The 21,502-nt window shown below is 44.7% G+C and overlaps 1 protein-coding gene across 1 annotated transcript in view; it reads right to left on the reverse strand.

The window, feature by feature from the left end:
- Positions 1-19,219, reverse strand: part of GPR39 (G protein-coupled receptor 39) — a 227,956-nt gene extending 208,737 nt beyond the window's left edge. The window contains exon 1 of the mRNA XM_002749508.6: positions 17,951-19,219. Within this exon, the coding sequence (XP_002749554.1) occupies positions 17,951-18,806 (856 nt within the window). The 5' untranslated portion in view covers positions 18,807-19,219. The remainder of the gene's footprint in view (positions 1-17,950) is intronic.
- Between the last annotated feature and the right edge of the window lie 2,283 nt (positions 19,220-21,502).

Below are 21,502 nucleotides of genomic sequence, written 5' to 3' on the forward strand. Positions count from 1 at the left end.
AAGCAATCAACTGTTTACTTCACAGTCAAAGTCATCTTTCCCTCCCCGGGGCAGAGTTTTTTGTGTTTCTGGAAATAAAGCTGAGCTTGATGACACTCTTCGAAAAATTCATTTTGATATATCGATTGCCTCGGCCAATAATGCCCTGGCCTTACAGGTGCGTGAAGAAAGCATCATCATGGTAATTTATCAAAAGCTCCCACCCAGAATGGGCTGCCAGGGCCTGGAGCTGCTTTTGCTCTTCCAGTAACGTCTCACAGGATAAAGGTCAAAGGCAAACAATTTCTAAAGCATAGGGACTCGGGGAGCCTCTAGGCCTAAAACTCTCTATCTGGAAGGAGCACACAGCTGGGACCACCTGAGAGTCTTTCAGAGGCTTTTTACAGCCATCAGGAATGGCCTTTGCTGGGCAGACACTTTGCTTTCTGAAAATGAACTTAAAACATTTTTCTGTTGCATCAGGCAACAACATATAATAGAATGAAAAGCAAATGCCCATGCATCTTTACAATATGGAGGGAGAGTCACACTCTTTCTACTCCTTGGAGTGCTTAAGTCTGGAACCCATATCCCCACTTCATGTCTTACGTCTGTGGGGACTTTTAAGACAAACTCCTCAAGTTTACCCCCTTTAATCTTTACATGAGGAAATATGTTGAGATTTGCTCAAAAGGACACAAGGCAGTGACCCCAGCAGTGACTAGAAGCAAGTTCTCTTCAGTCCTCAACCAAAATTATTTCTGTCATATCTCAAGGTCACTATAGGAAACTACAGTTAACCCTTGAACAACGCACGCATTCAAGGTGCTAACACACGCTTTCCTGCACAGTCAAAACTATTGAATCCCCAAAGACTTAACTACTAATAACCTACTGTTGACTGGAAGCCTTACCAATAACAAACAGTTAACACATATTTTGTACATTTATTGTATACATACAATAAAGTAAGCTAGAGAAAGGAAAAGTTATTAAGACAATCATAGGGAAGAGAAACTATATTTCTGTTCTCTAAGTGAAAGTGGATCATCACAAAGGTCTTCATCCTCATCACCTTCATGTTGAATTAGCTGAGGAGGGGTTGGCCTTGCTGTCTCAGGGGTGGCAAAGGCAGAAGGGGCGAAGGAGGTAGGAGGGGAATCAGGAGAGGCAGACACACTTGGTATAACTTCACAGAAACACACCATAATTTATATCTGACTTTTTTGCCTTTTTATTTCTGTAAAGATGTTTCTACAGGGTACCAACCCTTCGTTCACACTTTACTTTCAGTGTCTGTATCATAGAATGATCCACATCATAAAAGAAGCCAAAAACAATCTAGAATAATTAGAAGTCTTTGGCCAGCTTGTCTAATGTTATCCGTTTGTTTCTGGCATTGCTTCTTTCATGTCGTCTTCCTCATCAACCGGCATTGGTCTGGAAGCACTCATCTCCATCCAGTCATCGTCCGTTATTTCCTCCAAGTTCACATCTTGAGGCCCTTCACCCCCAACCTTATTTTTTGCCATATCCACAATCTCTTTCACGATATCCTTAATTGGCTCTATTATAAATCCTGTGAAGTCATGCACAACGTCTGGACTGTTTTCTCCACCAGGAATGTCTTGTTTTGGGCTTGATGACTCTCATGGCTCTTTCTGTAACAATGATGACATCTTCAATAGTGTCATCCTTCCAGACTTTCAGGATGTTCTGTTGGGGTTTTCTTCCATAACACTGACAATCCTTTCCATAGAGTACCACGTGTAATGAGACTTAAAGTTCCTTATGACCCCAGTTTAGAGGCTGAATTAGAGATGTTCTGTTTAGGAGCAGGTAAACCACTTCAGCAACTTCAGTGTTAACCTCATGGGGCTCTGAGTGGCCAAGGGCACTGTCCAGTATTAAAAGAACTTTAAAAGGCAGTTCCTTACTGGCTAGGTACCTTCCTGACTTCAAGGACAAAGCGTCAACAGAACCAATCCAAAATGGTCTTGTTGTCCAGGACTTCTTGTTGTACAATCAAAAGACTAGCAACTGGTGTTTATCTTTTCCCTTCAAGATGCAGGAGTTAGCAGCTTTATACATAAGGACAGTTCTGATTATAAACCCAACTGCATTTGAACAAAACATTAGAGTTAGCCTATCCCGTCCTGCCTTAAATCTTGATGCTCACCTCCTTACTAATAAATGTCCTTAGTGGCTTTTTTTTTTTTCAGAATAGGGTACTCTCATCTGCATTAAATACCTCTCCAAGAAGATATCCTTTCTCCTCAATGATTTTCTTAATGGTATATAGGAACTCATCTGCTGCCTCTTGATCATCAGAAACTGCTTCTCCTGTTATCTTGTCATTTCTTAAGCCAAATGTCATTCTAAAAGTATTCAATCATCCTCTTCTGGCATTTAAAGTCTCCAGCTTTAGGTCCATCACCTTCATTTTGCTTCAAGTTGTCATATAATGACTTCGCTTTTTCTTGAATCATATTAGAGTCCATAGGTATGCCTTTCCCATAGCAATCCTGCACCAACATAAAAGCCACATTTCCAATACAATATTAAAAAGTATTTTTCAAAAAGTATGAGGTTGTCATGCCTGCTGGCATAGCTATAGTAACAGCAAGCATGACAACCTCACACTTTTTGCAAAATACTTTTTGCAAGTGACGGCTTCATGCATTTCCTTTTCTTCTTTCTTTATAAATGGTCCTCAGAATGGATTCATTTTTCTTGAAATGGAGGGCAACTACAGTTGCAGACCTCAACACACAGTACATGTCAAAATTCAGCTTTTTCTTGTGATATCATGACTTGACTTCTTGGGAGCATTTCCAGCACCACTAGTGGCACTTCGTGTAAGTCCCACGATGTTAGTCAAGGGTTATGGTATTTGCACTAAATATGATGAAATACATGTGAGAAGCCCAAGAGATCGTTTTTTTTTTTTAACTGCAATACTCAATTTACTGGAGAGACGAACTGCTCATGCCGAGATGATTAGCGTCACACAGAGTTGCAAGTGGACACTAGGAACACTTAAGCTTACCTCAGTAGCAACAGGAGGTAGATACAAAAATTACGTTAATTTCTATGCAGTTATGATTTACTATTGCATGTTTACATTTGTTCATATTTCTCTCAACTGCAAATGGCACCATGTACAATTTGTAAGTATTTGCGTGTATGTAAGCCTCTCAGAAGAGGAAGGCAGAGGGAGATTTGACACACACAGAGGATGCTATGGTCTGAATGTTTGTGTCCTTCAATTCATATGTTGGAAACCTAGTCACCAATGTGATGGTATTAGATGTGGCCTTTGGGAAGTGATTACATCATGAAGATATAGGCCTCATGGGATTTGTGTCCTTATAAATGACTTTCCCAGAGAGCTGCCTTGCCCCTTCCACCATGTGAGGACACAGCGAGAAGTCAGCAGTCTGCAACCTGAAAGCAGGCCATCACCAGACACCAAATCTTCTAATACCTTGATCTTGGACTTCCCAGCCTCTAGAACCCTGAGAAATAATTTTCGTTGCTTACAAATCACCCATTTTATGATATTTCGATATAGCAGCCCAAATGGAGCAAGACAAAGAAGAAGATGACTTGAAGACAGAGCAGAGAGAAATTAGAAGATGCTGGCCTTGGAGACTAGGGTAATACAACCACAAGCTAAGAAACACCAGCAGTCACCAGCAACTGGAAGGCTGAAGGAGCGAATTCTCTCCTAGAGCCTCCAGAGGCTCTAGGGTCCTACTGACACCTTGATTTTGGCCCAGTGAAACTTATTTTGGACTTCTGGCCTCGAGAACTGTGAGGAAAAAAATATCTACTCTTTAAAGCCATGAAGTGTATAGTAATTTGTCACAGCAGCCACGGGAAACTAATATACTCCCCGCTTGTCATCAATCCCACAACTTAAGACACAGTACTCACACAGTTAGGACCTGCCCACTAAATGTGAAGTCCACACAGGCCACACACTCTTCATATATTCTCAATGCACACAGCTCACTGCCAAGTTCCATTGGGAAGGCTCACCTGGTGCATGGTGACTTCCATTCCAAAAACATCACCAAGAGAAGTGATGACTCTGAGAAGCTGCCTTGGAGAGCAGCCTCCTGGCCTCTCAACTTGCAGGTAGAAAAAGCAGTAACTGCCCTAGTGACAGAATGTGGCTGACATAAAAATCAAAGATCAATCAGCATTCCAATGTGAAACTAAAACATTTTATGAACAAAACCATTAAGAAATTTTACTAGTTTTTCTTTCTTAAATAACATTTTGGATTTTCAGAAAGCAATTAACACACCTCACTTGTTCCCTATTTTCCATGGTCAATATCCTTGACATCAAATGTGGGATCTTACATTTGAAACAAGGAGTCTTGGCTTAAGGCCAGTATTGTATTAAGACATAACTAGAGAATGCCCAATCCTAGAAGCAGGTATTACATCTGATGTTGAAGCACAGCCAGAGATCTTTGTTTTCCAGGCCAAAGTTCAAATACAACCTGATTTCATGGCGATGAAAAGCCACAATCTGATACTTGGTCAGTAAGTTACCTGGGTGAGTGAGTGAGTGAGTCAGCTTCCAAGGCAGGAGACATGCCCTGGGGATTTGGCTCCAACCAGCTCCTGGCAGCAGCGTTTCAGAAGTAGGAGGCTCTGCTGCTAACCCCTCCCCTACCCACCTCTATAACCTGCTCATGCACTAAGATGACCAGACCCCTGGGAAACATCATCCAGGACTCAGCCTGGTTGAGGGGAAAGTCTAGAGATATAACTGAGAATAGAGTCTGGGGAAAGTCTGCATGGAGCAAAGAAGAAACTCGACAATGCTGGAGCACGTCACCAAGCTTACTAGGTCCCTGCAGGGGGCATCTGTTGTTTCTGCTCTCTGGCTCTGTAACCTGCTCTCCTGGGTAGAACATGGGTCTCCTTTGGGGACCACGCCTCTCACTGCATATAGTCTTAATGGCACTGTCCATCACCTGCCCTCTTCTCAGTCTCAGAGGGGCTGGATGAGCAGCCTTAGCCAGTCCAACAAGGTTCTTACCCCTGGATGGAGTGGCAACAAAGATGGGATGATGCCTGAAGCTGAGACCTTCTTGATGGTGGAAGCCAAGCTGGTTATCCATGAATTTCTACTCCCTAGGCCCCTGATAAATCTGGTTTCTTTAGCATTTCCTTTGACCTGGTGAGCTAACCCCCACAGTTCCAATAAATTCCTTCTTACTTGTTAAATAACTTAGAATCTGGTTTGATGGCCTGTAGTCAAAGAACCTTGGCACAGTTACTAAAGTCAAGGTCTCCCCAGCCAGCCCCAGACTGCCTTTCCAACTCCCCTTCTCCCGTTCTCAACCCTGGCTATGCATTGGAGTCACCTACAGGCTTAATGCCAATGTCCAGGGCTCCACCAACCAAAGGTTTTGATATCAATAGACTGGAGTCTACTGTTAATAGTTTCACAGGTCATTGTAATGTTCAGCAGTTGATAACTACCACCCTTTATGGCTAAATCTAACCACAGACTGTCATCAGAACCCAAGGCCACTTCCACACCTGTGCCCCTCACACTGCCTCTCCCTGCCAGCAACACACACCATGTCCACATCAATCTTTTTGCACTCCTTCTGCCACTTCTCTTCTCAAAAGCCTTCCACGGCTCCCATGACCTCCAATAGTCTTAATCCATTAGCCAAGCTATCAAATTCCTCTGTATTTAGCTCAGTCTACTTTTCAGTCTAAATTCATCATTGTTACCTTCTGGATCTCCCTACTTCGGTCAAATCATTTTATTTCCTACTTTCTGGACATGCTGAGTTCTTAGGGCAAACAACACAGCTCATTCCAGTTTCATCCAGAAACAAGGTTATTAGTTATTTCACATAGTCCCTAGGAGGGCCAGAGAATCACATGAGGTTATCCCACCAGAATGCACCAATGTAGAGGTGCTGCCAACATCTGGTTTAAGATGCTGCCCTTAGCTTTTCTGTCTTTGCTCCCTAACAGCCACTTTGCACTTGAAGCTTTAACTCCATTTGTCACACACTGACTCTATCCCCAAAGACACTCCAAGTGGCTATCGCTCTTCCCTATCCTTCTCTTCCAAATAAGACTCATCCCAGTGCATGTGACTGTCACAGCCCAGGCCAACGCTGCACTCTGGCTGCAAGGGATGCTGGGAAAGTAAGCTCCTGACCACTATCTTGAGGAAGCAGGACTCAAAAAGATGGAAATTTCCCAAACATGAAAAGCAGCCAAAAGCTGCTGGGTAGCTAAAAGCAAGATAAATGTCCACCAGAGTTGGCATTGTAATTTCTTGCCTCTTTCATGCTGACCATTCAAAACAAATTTTCCCACTGGAGCATATTCTCTGAGAGATTACAGTGTGTTCTCTCTTGAGAGACTCTCCTTCTGCTTGGGGAAAGAACATGGGCTTCAAAATATGCCAGATCCCAGCTCAAATCTCAATGGTTGATGACCTCGGACAATTCTGCAAAGTGAGGACAATGATACTCTCATGCTGATGATGCTATGAGGAATGAAGACAAAATATAAAGGCCAGCCATTTGGCTGGCTGGCCCTAGTGGTCTGGCCAGCCCTGGCAGCAGAATCATAGAGCACAAGGGGCAATAGCAAGAACTATGAACGAAGGACCAAATGCCTCATTTTCTGGGCATCTCATAAGCCCTTTGAATTTTGATCCAACATGAGAAAGGGAAGACCTGACTACTAAGATTAAAATTTTCATCACCTTGCAAATGAGGGCTTGGAGCTAGATTTAAGTTTCTTTTTAGAAATAATACAATGTTTCTTAAGCCTGTGTCATGGAGCAAATTCCCACCTGTTACACCTACACAAGTGATTGATAGTTCTTATCACAGCTGGTGAGTTTAGGCCTTCCCAATTCACCCTTTTCTGTACTGACACAAAAGAATCCATTCCAAGTGTTGTAGATCAGTGCTTCTCACACCCTGGTGTTAGGGCATAAGTATTCCAGGGATCTGTTTACCATGCAGATTGCAATTCACCTGGCATGGGTGTGGCCCAATACTCTGCGGTTTACAATTTCCCAGGTGATGCTGAGCTGCAGGTCCCCCTGGACCATACTGTGAATATCGAGACTGTAACCACATCTCTGGAATGAAGCCCAGTTAGCCACTCTATTAAAAGTTCCAGCAGAATTTTCAATAAAACTAGCTACTTCATAAACAGTCACAAACCTAGACCCTGCATCAAGTGTTATTTTTAGGCTTTTACAAGGCTCTGCCTTTATATTTTGATGTCCTGATTAGAGAAATGAGAAGTTCCTGGGAAGAGGAACCAGCATTTTGATCTCTATGATACAAATGACATTAAGCACAACTTAAGTTTCATAAATATTTGATGAATGAACCTATGAATGAAATGTGAAGATCTGCTGGAATGATTAGAGAAGGGTAAAGCCATTCCAGGCAGGCTTCTTGGAGGAAGTGAGCTTGTAAGAGATTCAATAATGAGGAAAACTCCAGGTTGAAGAAGGAGAACAGCCTGTTCCTACAGAAGTTTTTTCCATCTTCTCTAGAGGCTATATACAGCAACCTTCAATCACCAAGGTGACTCGCTTGTCACCCCATCAAGGGTAAATTTTAACTTGAAAAACAGTGACAACCCATCAGCTCTCTTAAATATATTTTTAAAAGTACAGCTTAAAAGCTGAGTATGGTGGTACACACCTGTAGTCCTAGCTACCACGAGGCTAAGGCAGGAGGACTGCTTAATCCCAGGAGCTCAAAGCTGCAGTGCACTATGATCATGCCTGTGAATAGCCACTGCACTCCAACCTGGGCAATGCAGTGAGAGTCCATACCTGAAAAATAAAGATGTAGCTGCCAAAACAATGTGATATTCAATCCTTCAGAATGGCAGCCAATAGAAAGTAGACCCAAAAATATGCCAGAAATTTTATTTCTGCTGAGTATATCATGTCTCCAAAGAATTATATGTAGTATAAGAGAATAATATTATGTTATATTACATACTCATACAATATATAATCTATATAATATATAAAGCCAAATAGAATAGAATATATAAAGTCAAATTATTTGATCTCTGGCCCAAGCACTCTGTGTAAAGTGTTTTATTTCTAAAGCAGAGTTGATGTTTTCTTTCCTCTTCACTGGAGAAAGAGAATGGCTTCTCGCTGCAAGTTCAATGAACTTCATGACTCCCAGCTGGGCTTGTCCCGATTTCTGCATGCTGTTGGTTTCATGGACAGTTAGACTTTGAACAAGTACAATGGCAACTTGATGTTTCAGCCTTGCCTCCCAGTCTCTATCTGTCAGGTACCAATAACACCACTGCTCTCCAACTACCCAGCCACCTTTGAGGTGTACAAAGCAGTAGCCTCAGTGCTAAACCCTCTGCTTGCCCGAATGGCTCTTACACGCGTTAAGTACAAACAAGAATTTCTGTCAAGTTTCTAAACTGGCAAAGGCCCTAAAATCAGTAAATAATAAAGTTTGTTAGCCCAAGACACTTCTCTTATTCAGACTTGCTTCGGCACCACGATTGGGTTCCTCCCTGACACATTTTCTCCATTTGAAGCCAAATGATGAGGGCTGCACGTATCTCCCCTTTGGTGAGGAGGAATCCGGGAAGCAGCAAAGCTACCCAGACATCAACTTATTCACCAAACATTTATACAGCACCTAGTAAGTGCCAGGCTAGAGGAAGTAGAGCTACAAAAAGGATGATAATTATAAGATCAATTCAATACCATTTTCCTCTTTGACTAATGAGGAATCAGCATTCTAAAAATTTAGCTGCTGGAACTCAAACCCATAAATTTTGAATTCTCTAAATGAGAGTCTAAGAGTCCAGTGAATATTCCATGGTGCCTCAGATCTTGGTGAATTTCCAGATTATTAGCACTGAGCAGGTAGGTGATCAGTAAGTGGTTGGTGGATCTGTGAATGGCTGGGCCAAAGGCAGTTCTTGGAAGGTTAGACTTTTCAAAGAGAAGCTCCTGGAGACTGAACCTGTCTTGGAAGTTATAACTAAGGCAGGGAGCTCCTTTACTAGAGTTCAGTGAATTTATTAGTTTTCATCAGTACATAGCAAATTATCAAAAATTTAGTGGCTTAAAATAACACTTATTTATTAGCACACAATTCTGTAGATCAGAGATCCGGGCAAGGTATGCCTGAGTTCTCAAGGTATAGGCCAGGCTGAGCTCTTTTCTAGAAGTTCTGGGGGCAAATTTATCTCTAATCTTATTCAGGGTCCATTTCCTTGCTGGTGCTCAGCTCCTAGAACCTACCTATATTCTCTGCCAGTTCCCTTTATATCCAAAGCCAGCAGTGAAGAATTTCTCACTGGTCAAATGCCTCTCATGCTTTGGGTCTCTCAGTTCTCCTGCCTCTGACCTCTAGACCTAGATTTAAAGGCTCACATGAATTGATTAAACCCACACAGAAAATCTCCCTATTTTAAGGTCAACAGACTTGGGAACTTAAAATTACTTTCCTACTTGCAACACTAGATTCGTGTTTGATTGAATAACTGGGACATGATATGTACGCCTTGGGATCCAGGCATTTTGGAGGCCATTTTAGAATTCTTCCTAGCAGAGGGAAAGAAGAAAAGGCTGGTAGAGCTTCCTGAGGATCATAGTAAGGGTGCTTCCCCTCCATTTCAGGAGCAGGAGCCACTGTCAGAGAACTTCAATCCCTCTATCTCTCAAGCAATGCATGGCCTATGTGCCCCCAGCACAGTGAGGAAGGTCGCAGATGTACAACAGTGCTGGGTCCCTGATCTTAGGGAGTTGCAATACGGTCAGGAGACATCATCTGTGTCCCCTTCAGAGAAATGTCTAACCTGGCTCACCAAGCACAGGAAGATCAGCGTAGGCTGGCATAGTCCAGGAAGGCATCATGGAAGAAGCAGAGACTGGAGATAGTCACTGAAGAATGAATAGACCCCTGGGCAAAAGAGACGACAGGTGAGAGCTACTGTGACCTAGCTCAGCTCCCTAGGGCCACCTCCTAACCAGAGCCTGAGCAACGTGGGGACAGCTTGGGCCTCCATGCTGGGAATTTGGGGGTTGCTGAATGGAAGCAGTCACTGTCTGGCCATGGAGGGCAGTGGCAGCCACAAGACTTGGAGAAACCAAGGGTCAGAGTTCTGGCTAATGGAAAGGAGAACTCACCAGTATCAGCTACTCTACCATAACTGTGTCCCAATGAAGGGTTGTCTGTTTTTTATTCTATAAACACAGCCAGGCCTGTACTTTGACCCGAATTGCAACAAATGCTGTCACTCTAGGGACAGCACTAGAAATTCAACTGTGCTGTTTAACTTCTTAAAACCCTACAAGGCTTCCAAGGATAAATTCCAAACCCCGTAGCTATGGTCTCACCTGGAACTGGCTGATCTACTCCACTTGTCTGGGCTCGTAATACATTAAAGGGAGAGGTATGAAGTTAGGCAATCCTTTGTCACCCTTCACAAAGCCTGGCTTTCAAGATAATTGCTCAGCTAAAGAGGTCAATATTTCCATCCTCTGGATCCAGAATGAATCCACAACACTTTTGTCCCAGGTAGAAGCTGGTTTTTCCTTCCCTAGGATGATAGGTGTGGCTCACCCGTGAGAGAGGTAGCTACAAGTAGTTGCAATTTAAGGTGGAAATATAAACACATTGGTGTAATATTTTCAAAATGTCACCCCCACTGCATCCTCATTACCTTGAGTACCCCATTGTTAACAAGTGGTAAAAGAGCCTGCTAAGACGTAATGTTTAGAGTTGTATCATTGCATTTAACATCTTGCTCAACAGAGTTTAACAAGGACTGTTCACCACCCTAATCACTTTCATTTCATGGTTCCTTCTGGCAGGTATACATGGTTAAAGCTAACATTCATGGTCTGATTAGCACAGAGTGTAGATTTGCTCAGGTCAAGCAAATCTTAAATGTTCTCCATGATGGCTTGACTTCAGAGGCCTCAGAGGAATCATATCCCTTTCAAAGAGAGTATCTTTGGTTCAGATGAACGAGAACACTTCTATAGGAATGCATGCCCAAGGGAAAACAGAACATTGCCTCTCAATTCCAAGCTGAGGCTCATTCATTCATTTGTTCAGTCAACAAATATTCACTGACCACCTGCTATGTGCTAGACGCTACGCTGGAATGAGGTACAGTGTTGGGGGAAATTAGTGCATGTTCCTGTCCTCAAGGAATTAGAAGGAAGACAGACATCTATCGAGTGATTGATTAAATGTAAAATGACAACTGCAAGTCTTGTTTTGAGGGAGGTTTAATGGAGTCAGGGAGGATGGGCCAGCTTCCCTGGGGAGATCTGAGAGAGGAGAAAGATATTAACCAGGGGATGGGGATGGAAGTGGGGAGGAGGTAGAGAGTAGAGTAAGACAGAAAAGCACTCCACACAGAGGAAACTACCCATACACAGGCAGCATGGGGGAAGAGAGCCAGTCATGGTTATTTGAAGGACTTGAAGGGGAGCCAGTGGAATAAGGCAATTAAGAGGTGTTATAAACTGAACTGTGTCCCCTGCAAATTCACATGTTAAAGGCCTAAGCCACAGTGTGATTGTATTTGGAAATTATTGGGCCTTTGGCAGGTAATTCAGGTTAAATGAAGTTGTAAGGGTGGGGCCCTAAACTGATAGGACCAGCATCCTTATAAGAAGAGGAAGAGACACCAGGAAAGTTCACTTGCAGGGAAGGCCAGGTGAGGACACAATGAGACGACAGCTATTTGCAAACCAAGGAGAAAGCCCTCAGAAGAAACCAACCCTGCTGCACCTTGATCTGAGACTTCCAGCTTCCAGAACTGGGGGAAGATAAATGCCTATGGCTCAAGGCATCTAGTCTGTGGGAGGTTATTACCCCGGCCAAAGCAGACTAATACAAGGGAAGAATGGCACTTGATAGAGTTGGAGAGGCAGCCGATACAAGAGCCTTATGTCAAGAGTTTTGGGTTGTGGTTGACATAAGAGCCATAAGATACCATTGACTGGCTTGGCTTTGCTGGGGTCAGAGGTGGAGGTGGCAACAAGATCTAGTGGCTGCAGTGTGAACAGCCCAGACATAGGCAAGAATAGATGGAGATTTTTCCAGTGATGACACCGTAGTCAAGGACCCTCGCTCAGGGAGTAGCCTTGCTGGAAACAAAGTAGAAAGAGTAGCATGGGAGCCAGAGTTCTTTGAAGGTGCTTGCAAAGGAAGGTGTCCACCAGAGGGCAGGGCCCAGGTGAGGCCAAACACCATTCATTTATGAGAACATGCAGCAGCAAGGATGACCAGTCCTGTCTCCAGTGCTCAGTAAATAGTCAAGAGTAGAGGTGGAGAGTCAGTTTAACAGTCCCAGGGCTGCAGCCTGGCGGAGGAAGTGTGCAGCAGGAAAAGGGATAGGAGTCGACAGTGCCCTCCAAATGGTGGACCAGGGGAGCTTGCCTTGTACAGCCAGAGGGGCCCCTTGACTCCAATTCAGTATTCATCCACTGCACTGTCTCAACTTGCAAATGACTTTTATTCTGAGTGGTTTTAGCACTAATAAGCCAAATGCTTTGTGCAACTGATTTCAGCAGCCCCCATGAGGCTGACAGATGAACAGGCTTGCTAATGAATGGGAACTGGGATTCCAATATCCCCTTCCTTGGAAACTATGCATCTCTCCAACAGAGAAATGAAATCTTTGAGACAGCCTGGTTATAAAAATAAAGCAGCATTATATTTGTCTGCCAGCCTGATCACAGGACACTTGCAGTTTATGACAGAAATCACAAATAGGAAAATAAACATGAAATACCATTTATTACAGCCACATCTACATCAGTAAAGGGAATAGAGGTGATCTGAATCTTTGGGGCAAAACTTTTTTTCTGAAAAATTGAAACATTTGAGTCAAAAATAATGCCTTATACTAAAAAAGTCACAAATTTAATTTTGATCATATTTCCCTCAAAGACTGTGTTGATGTGTCCTTTACACCACATAAAAAGCCTTTGCTAAGAAAACTAATGGTGAAAATATGATTGTAAGACCAGTATTTAACCCAGTGACGAAAACAACTACTAAGAATTCTAATGGGCACGTTCAAAGCATTTCAAGGCTTTCACTTCCTTGTAATACCAAATATACAGTGGAGTATAGGGACTGGTTTTCAAACTAATTATATTTTTGGTTATGGCCTACACACGGGGTACAGAATTTCATGAAGTCACTGAAAAGGAAGCTGAAGAAACAGATGAATCCAATGCCAAGCCACTGACAAGTGAAGGTTTGCTCAAATTAGACCAGATAATTACAGAAGAATGGAAAATTGGTGAGGATAATGCAAGTATAGGTGCTTCCATGAGGGTGATTTAAATAGCAAAGAATGAAGGAGTCCCTATTTATAATCTTACTGAGAAAATAAAACACAAAGGTTGTCATACAGTTTTGTTAGAAAAATAATGCCCTCAAAAAAGCCACATTAGATTCATTATGAATAATGCTTATAAGAACATATAGTTGTTAACTCTAACTTATATTTATAAAATACAAATAAATCTATTTTCATAATTTTCACTTTCAAGTCCCAATGAGACCTCTTTTCACATGCTTTTAACCCACTTTAAGGGAACCAACTTTACAAGTTCTTTTCGGGTATTGATTGTCCTGGAGTAAAGAGGACTGTCAACATCTCACTTTGTTCTCCCTCTCTCTCTCTCCCCCCCTTCTCTCTCCTCCCTCTCCCTCTCCCCCATCTCTCTCCCTCCTTTCCTCTCCCCCTCTCTCTCCTTCTCCCTCCCTTCCTCTCCCCCTCTCTCTCTCCCTCCCTTCCTCTCCCCCCTCTCTCCCCCTCTCCCTCTCCCTCTCTCTCCTTCTCCCTCTCCCTCTCCCCCTCTCTCTCCCTCCCTTCCTCTCCTCCTCTCTCTCTCCCTTCCTTCCTCTCTCCCTCTCCCTCTCCCTCTCTCTCTGCCCCCCCTTCTCTCTCTCTCCCTCTCTCTTTTTTTCCCCCCGACCCTGCTTGGTTTTACTTCTAATTCTGGGGTCTAAAAACCCAGAGGATGTGGCTCTGATCTCCTTCTCTTTGCTTCTCCCTGAACTGCATCACGAATATCTAAACGTACATCAACCTCATTTTTAGAGTAGTCCATTACAGCAGCAACTCTCAACCTTTGTTCCATCCAAATACACACGATGAATGACGTCCATACTCAACATGAGCAACCCAAGTTGATTGTAATCCCTGCCACTAGATGTAACTTCTTCCCTTTCCTTCTGACTCAGGAGAGCAAATCAGAATGCAAAAGAGTCTAATTATTCTAGAGTTATGAATCTTCTATGATTTTATTTAATAACCTCATGATTGTCTGTAAAAATCTTTTTGCATAACTATAGTTGAAAGCCAATCATGCCCTCTAGTTCTCCAGGAAGTAGTTGTAACCGAGTCCCAATCTCTTGAAAGTTATTACACAAATTTTTTTTAAATTACTTGGGTCATTCCACTTTGAGTGGGTGACACTTGACAGCAAGCCGTGTGTGCAATAGACACACACAAGTGTTCCCAGACCTGGAAGCATCTGCATTGAGCATAACTCCAAACGAGACTTCAGAAAGAGAAGATGGGAGGTCTGGGGAAAGATGCGCTTGAAAGGAAGTCTCATTTTGTACATCCTCAACATTCAAGGGATGGCACAGAGAATCAAATTATCAGTTCCTTTTCCCCAGAAGGGGCAGAAATCCAGACCAGCAACCTCTATTCTGACATTGGACAAATATTACCATGCCACACTGGCTGTAGCCTTGAAACAGGAACCAAGTCTAGTACTGATTTCTCACTGGATTGACAAGAGGCAAGACAAGACACTCCCGTTTCCAGGAATGTGCACTTTTGCATCATTATCATTTCCTCCTGTAAATTGCTTGAGAGCTAGTAGGCACCCCAGCCTCTCTCTCTCTCCCAGAGTTCCCAATTTGTTTTCCTTATTTGCCAGCCCAGCACCTCCACTAGACTGAGGCACAATAGTGAAAGATGAAGAGAGGAAAATTAATATTTTCTATATAGGCTTCTATATCTTGGATAGATTTACGAATTTGGTTTCTGTAAGGCAGAAGTCAGCATTTTTAACAATGAGAGGGGAACAGTCCTGTTTTCTTTATTGCCTCAAGAGCTCCGGGACTACTTGTGATATGTCATCATTTACATTTCACATTAAATTTACAATATATTTGAAATGAGTAAATATTTATTTTAATTTGATCCATCTGTGAAACGAAAGACTAAAAAGACAGCTAAATCACTATATTAAATTCAGCGATTTGTAAGCAATTTATATGTTCATTTGTTCTGGGTTAAAAATGCCCCAAAGCACAAGTTTTATAAAACTCACAAAGTAAATTGCATTGTATTAATCTGATGAATGCCGGCCATGATTTCTTCCTCTTCACTCCATTAGTTTATTTCCTAACTTGAATTAATTAGTGAGGTTCCTATTTTTAAAAGCTCTTTGAAATTCATTGGGAGAGGAGGACATTTGCTAGAACTGCTTTGAAAACCTACCACAGAGAAAATGGGCTAAATACAAATGGTAAACTCCCCTAGGACACTACCGCACATTGAGCACCTGATTGCCATTCAACAATCTTTATGCCGGGAACACAGTGGGTGATTAATATACAGTTGGTATAGGAAAGAAGGAAAGAATTAGAAGGAAAGAATGAGAGCAGCAGCAAGAACAAACTCATTCCAGGCAATTACTAATGCGATGAGATGATCACCAAGGTCCTATCCATCTCTAAATAAAAGTCTGTGACATTCTGATTTCATGCTGCAAATGGAGACTGACTTTAACTTGAAACACCCACTGTGGGGAGAACAGACATCTACTCAGAGAAATAGAGAAAACACAGAGATTGGCCAGACAGAGAGTGATGATAAATCAATGATTTTTCCCTTTGGTGAAAGGCAGCCGTAGTTCCTAAGTTAGACTGGGAGGTAGTTGAAGACCACTTGCTAATACTTGTCTACTCCCTAATCCTTAGCCACTCATGCCAGACCCCACCCCCCACTCAAAAAAAGGGGAGGAATTTAATTAATCACACTAAAGTATAAATTCAGCTTACAATTTAAGATATGCTTAAGGGAATACTTTTGGGGGAAAGGAGAACTAGCCTTTCAACAAACATTCAAGCTTTAAGCAAATGCAATGTCCATGTTTTCATGGAATATTTTGAGTAGCAGCAGCCAGTGGGTGATAGACTGAGTTGGGTGCCCTTCCCAAGTCTCGAGATAATGTTACCTATTTCAACTTCCAGAAAGGCTGGCCCTAGGAGGCAGCAACACCACCAGGCTTACCTACGCTTGTCAAAGTCCTGCTTTGTTTCATTTTCCTTTTACCACATAACTGTGAAAGTCATGGACAGACACACATTTCCCTGCCCTGAAAAGCACAGTGAGAATCTTGGAGCTGCACTTAGGTGATTCTGAACTAGGTTTTCTCTAAGTCTCAAATTCCTCCTCTAGAAGATGGAAATAACGGTCACCTGGCACAGCCCCTAATACAGAGTAGCATCTGAATATTCTCATTTTGTGAGAAGGAGAGTAAAGTTGGGTCAACTGGTCTCTGCCAGAGCTCTCAAGGCCCAGCTCCCTGGGGGCACAAGGTAAGGGCATCATCCACCTTTTCCATGGCTGCCTCTGAGTACTTTGAAATTCATTAGGGCAATTATTTCAAATTGAATTAAAAGGTTTTAAAATTAGACCCTAAACTTTTAACAATTAGTGACCCACTAGAAGCCAGGGACTGGCCTGAGACAAGACCCAGGTCTTTCTGTCACTCTCCAAGTGCCTTCCAACTCTCTCTCATGTCTACTTCCTGTCCCGGGAAACTGCTGCCCAGTTGCCCACACTAAAACAAACAGCACCATGATTTATTCCTTTTCCTGATGCCACAGGGGACAGGGAAGAGGTTAAAAGGGGAAATGTGTGTTACATTTAATATCTACTCCTTGACAAACACACACACCCGCAATGGATACTTTTTACTGTTTCTGCTAAAAAATATGTTTTTAAACCCTTTGCTCACACACATTTCCTGTGTCTCCATTAAAGCCTTGTCTCCCAGCGACTAAGCCCCTCTTCTAAAGGCTTTGGGGTCAACAGATCTGTGGGCTCTTTTCAAATAGAGAAGGCCTCAACATTAAATACTTGTATCACAACAAAAGTTTTGAGAGTAAGCCTGAGAATTAGGTATATGAGGAGATTATTCAAATCCTAGGAATCAGTGAAGCCAGATTTTCTGGATCAGATAAACAGGCTGTCCTGGCAGCTTGCTCTGGAACAGACCCACCGTGGCAGAAACCCAAGCCCTGGGAGTGCTGTCTGACCGCTCCCACGTCTTAAGATTGGGTACGACAGGCTCCAAGGAATAAAAGACCAGAGCCCAAGAGCGTGTGCCCCTCTCAGCCTGCTTTCTCTAACGGAGGAGAAAAATGGGAACAAAAGCTAATTGCCTGAGAAAGGCTTCCTGGGGTTAAGACAGAGCTAGATAAGACTGTCCCCTTTATCTCTACAGAACTTGGTCTTTTGCAAAGGACTTTCACCCCTTTTGCATTATCTAATTTGTCTTTCATATTCTCTAATATTATTGTCCCCATTTTACCGAAGATTTTTTTGTGACTTGCCAAAGGTCACAGCAGTGATGTTCTGGAATACACCCAGACCTTCTGAGATCTGGTCTAGTGCTCTTTCATTATGACCCACCATGAATCCCCAAAACATAGAGAAGAAACATCCAGAGACCCAGAGCAATGCCCTCATTCTGCTGCAAGGCTCTTACACCTCAGTGAACTTCAGTGTACACTTCTAGGGCAAGACTTCCCCTGGAGAGGGTCACAGGCAGTGGCACAGGGCAGGGGCGGGGAAAGGTTGGGAGGCTGCTCCCGCGTTGCCCCACACCTAGGACTCACTCAGGAAAATGATCGTCTGCTTCCTGGCGGTCCTGCTCTCTTCGCTCTCGGACTTCCTCAGCTGCGGCTCCCGCGGGCCCCCGGCGAGCGTGCCCTGCTTGCTTTTCATGAGCACCTGCATCATATTCCAACACATGAAGGCTACGGAGAGCAGGACCACGAAGTAGACCACGAAGGCGCCGAAGATGCTGGACTGGAACACTGTCCAGCGGCTGGAGAGGTTGGTACAGATGGACATGTTGGAGGTCTCGGGCTGCTCGTGGTGGCGGGTGCGGGAGCGGTTGCAAGTGAGACCCCGGTGGCTGGGCACGTTCACCAGGGGGTACTCAGTACCCATGGCAAAAAGCAAGGGTAGTGCTACCAGGGCGGAGGTGACCCAGACGAAGGCAATCAGCAGCTTTACCTGGCAAGGTCCCGACACAGCCTTGTACCTAAAGGGATGACAGATGGCGATGTAGCGCTCAAAGCTGAGGGTCAGCACGTGCAGCAGCGTGGCGTAGCTGCAGGCCTCGAAGAGGAAAGTATGCAGCTTGCAGGACAGGGTGTAGCTGGGCATGGTCAGAGGGTTCCAGATGATGCTGTAGAACTCCATGGGCATGCCGATGAGGAACACCAAGATGTCCGAGCAAGCCAAACTCACCATGTGGTCCGTCACCTCCTTCTGCAAGTAGCCTTTCTTCTGCAGCACCTGGGTGACCCGAATGGTGACGCTGTTTCCCAGAATGCCCATCACGAAGATGACCAGGTACACCAGGATAAGGGTGATTTTGATCCAGGTGGCCACTTCAAACTCGGGGACATGGCTGTGATCGATGATATGGGAACAGTCACTGCCGGGGAGGCTGGGTGAAGCCATTAGAAAGAGCTCCAGGCTACCCGGTCCAAAGACTCTTAGCTTCCCTTTCTCCTCCCAGCAGAGCCCTAAGTTCTCGGCTGCAAACTCACCTGAGTGGGCGCACGACTTTATCTCACTCGAGTTCTCCTAGCAAACGTAACTTAGTATTTCAGGTGCTTTCACGGAAGCTTCCTGGAGCAGCCCAACCTAGGAGAGGCCCAGGAGGGCCTGGATGTGGGGATTTGGAAGTGTGTGTAGCAGGGGCGAGGCGGGGAGAGGGCGGAGGAAGAACGTTCTCAACTCCAGGCTGGTTGGGAGTGAGACCCGCAGCCCCAGGCGTTGCGCCTCTGCCCCTCTGCGTCCAGGGCGCGCTCCGCCTCCCAGCTCTCTTCCCTTCCAGCTGCCGGCACTTGTGGGCCCCGGGCCACGCTCCCGGAGCACCCTCTCCGGAGCTGCAGGAGGCGGGGTGGTCAGCGATTAATCATTAACCACAGCTGACTGCGCTCAGCGGCCCCGCTGCGTACCCAGCCCAGCGGCGGGGTTTGACTCAGCGCATAGGCACTGTCCCTGAAATCAGATACTGGCTCCCGAGCTCCGAGCGACCCACCTCCTGGGTCACCCAGGCGGCCACCATTGACCCAGCCGCGGCGCTCCCACCCGACTAGCGTCCCAAGGAGGTGCAGTCCAGGGGCAGCTGGCGAGCCCTCCCCCGAGCTGGGAAAAAGACAAACTTCCCCTCGCCCGCCCCGTCCCCACTCCCACCGCTGCCCTGAGGCCCCTTCAAAGGCGGGGTCACGGCTCCTTTGTGGGTGGCTTGACCCGGGCGCCCCCGGAGGAGCCAGCAGGCGCTGCCTTCGGGGCACTGGGGGTGTTTGCCAAGGACAGCTGGGCTGTGCGCTGCTTGCAGCCCCTGCATTAGGAAGTCGGCCCCAAGCAGGCTGGCAGGATCCCCCATAAAAGCCCTGCCTTTCCCCAGAGAACTCCCGGTGTTCTGTGCAGGGCCCTGCCTCGCCTTCGGAGGGAGGGACGCGAAGACCCCGGGTCTCTCCTTTCAGTTTCACTCCAAGGCGCAGACCGCTTTCCGGACGTCTTTAACTGGGGACATGCATATTGGGTCACGCCTATAATCCCAGCACTTTGGGAAGTTGAGGTAGGAGGATCACTTGTGGCCAGGAGTTTGAGACCACCCTGGCCAACATGGTGAAACCCTGTCTCTACTAAAAATACAAAAAATTAGCTGGGCGTAGTGGCGTGCACCTGTAATGAGGATGGCGCTCCGCCAGGAAGCCCCAGGTGGGAGGCGTGCCCTCTGGAGGGAGCTGTGCTTAGAAGAACGTAGAAGACAGCTGGAGGAGGCTGGAGGCTCTGACAAGGCCGCGTGTAAAAACAGCATTAAGGATCAGGATCCTTTCCCTTGAATGGACCCATTTCCGTCTTCTAATTCCACAGTCAGAGGGAATGAGCAGTGAAGGCGGAGAAAGGCTGCCTTATGCGTTGTAGGATGTTTAGCACCTGCGTACACACACCCATAGTGACAGCCAAATGTCTCCACACATTTAAATGCCCCTTGGCAGGGAGTGGCAAAATTAAAGTCAGAACCTCTGCCTGGAAGGAAAAACATGGATCCCCTTTACCTGTACATTCTAGGGACCCAACACAAGCCCACAGGCCCTGTGCTGAAAACCGCTCTAAATTATCCCAATCACCACACCGAGGTAATCATTTTAAAGATGAAGCAGTTCTGCCGTCTGGAGGACCTATGCTTCCCCAAGGCCATAAAAGAGGGAGTGAGAACAAGGTCTTACTTAGATGTGGAATCTAAAATAAAGTTAAATACATAGAAACAAAGAGTAGAAAGGTGGTTACCAAGGCCTGGGAGGGAGAGGAATTGGGGACATGGAGGTCAAAGGACAAAATGAATAAGTCTACAGATTTATACAGCCACAGGACAATAGTGAATGTGGCAAGGTAAATTGAAAATTTGTAGAGAGTCCATTTTAGGTGCAACACACACAAAAAGGGATCACTGTGGAAGGTGACAGATACGTTACTTTGCTTGACTGTAGTAATCATTTCACTTTATAACAAAACATGCTGCACACCTTAAATATACACAATTTTTTAAAAAATGGTAAGTGACAAGTTTTGAAATTAATCCAGACGTGTCTGATCCATGAGTTTGTACTACAAATGCAGTAGGTGCTTAGGAAATTCATCCTGAGTGATGCACACAGAAACATGGGACAGTACTTTTTTTTTTCTTTTTTTGAGACAGTTTTGTTCTTTTTGCCCAGGCTGGAGTGCAATGGCATGATCTCTGCTCAATGCAAACTCCACTTCCCAGTTCGCGATTCTCCTGCCTCAGCCTCCTGAGTAGCTGGGATTACAGGTGCACACCACTACGCCCAGCTAATTTTTTGTATTTTTAGTAGAGACATGGTTTCACCATGTTGGCCAGGCTGGTCTCAAACTCCTGACCACAAGTGATCCTCCTACCTCAGGTTCCCAAAGTGCTGGGATTATAGGTGTGACCCACCATGCCCCGCCAGGACTGTACTTTCTGCATCCAACCCTGGAGCCATGGCCTGATGACCTCAAGAATTATTTGATTTTAACATTGGGTAGGAAACAACAACAACAACAACAAAAAAAAAAAAACGGTTCAACCACTGGATCTTTAAAATTAACTTCATATGTGGCTTTCATGTTTTCTGTTT

The sequence above is a fragment of the Callithrix jacchus genome, chromosome 6 (assembly GCF_049354715.1).
Source record: "Callithrix jacchus isolate 240 chromosome 6, calJac240_pri, whole genome shotgun sequence".
Taxonomy (NCBI): domain Eukaryota; kingdom Metazoa; phylum Chordata; class Mammalia; order Primates; family Cebidae; genus Callithrix; species Callithrix jacchus.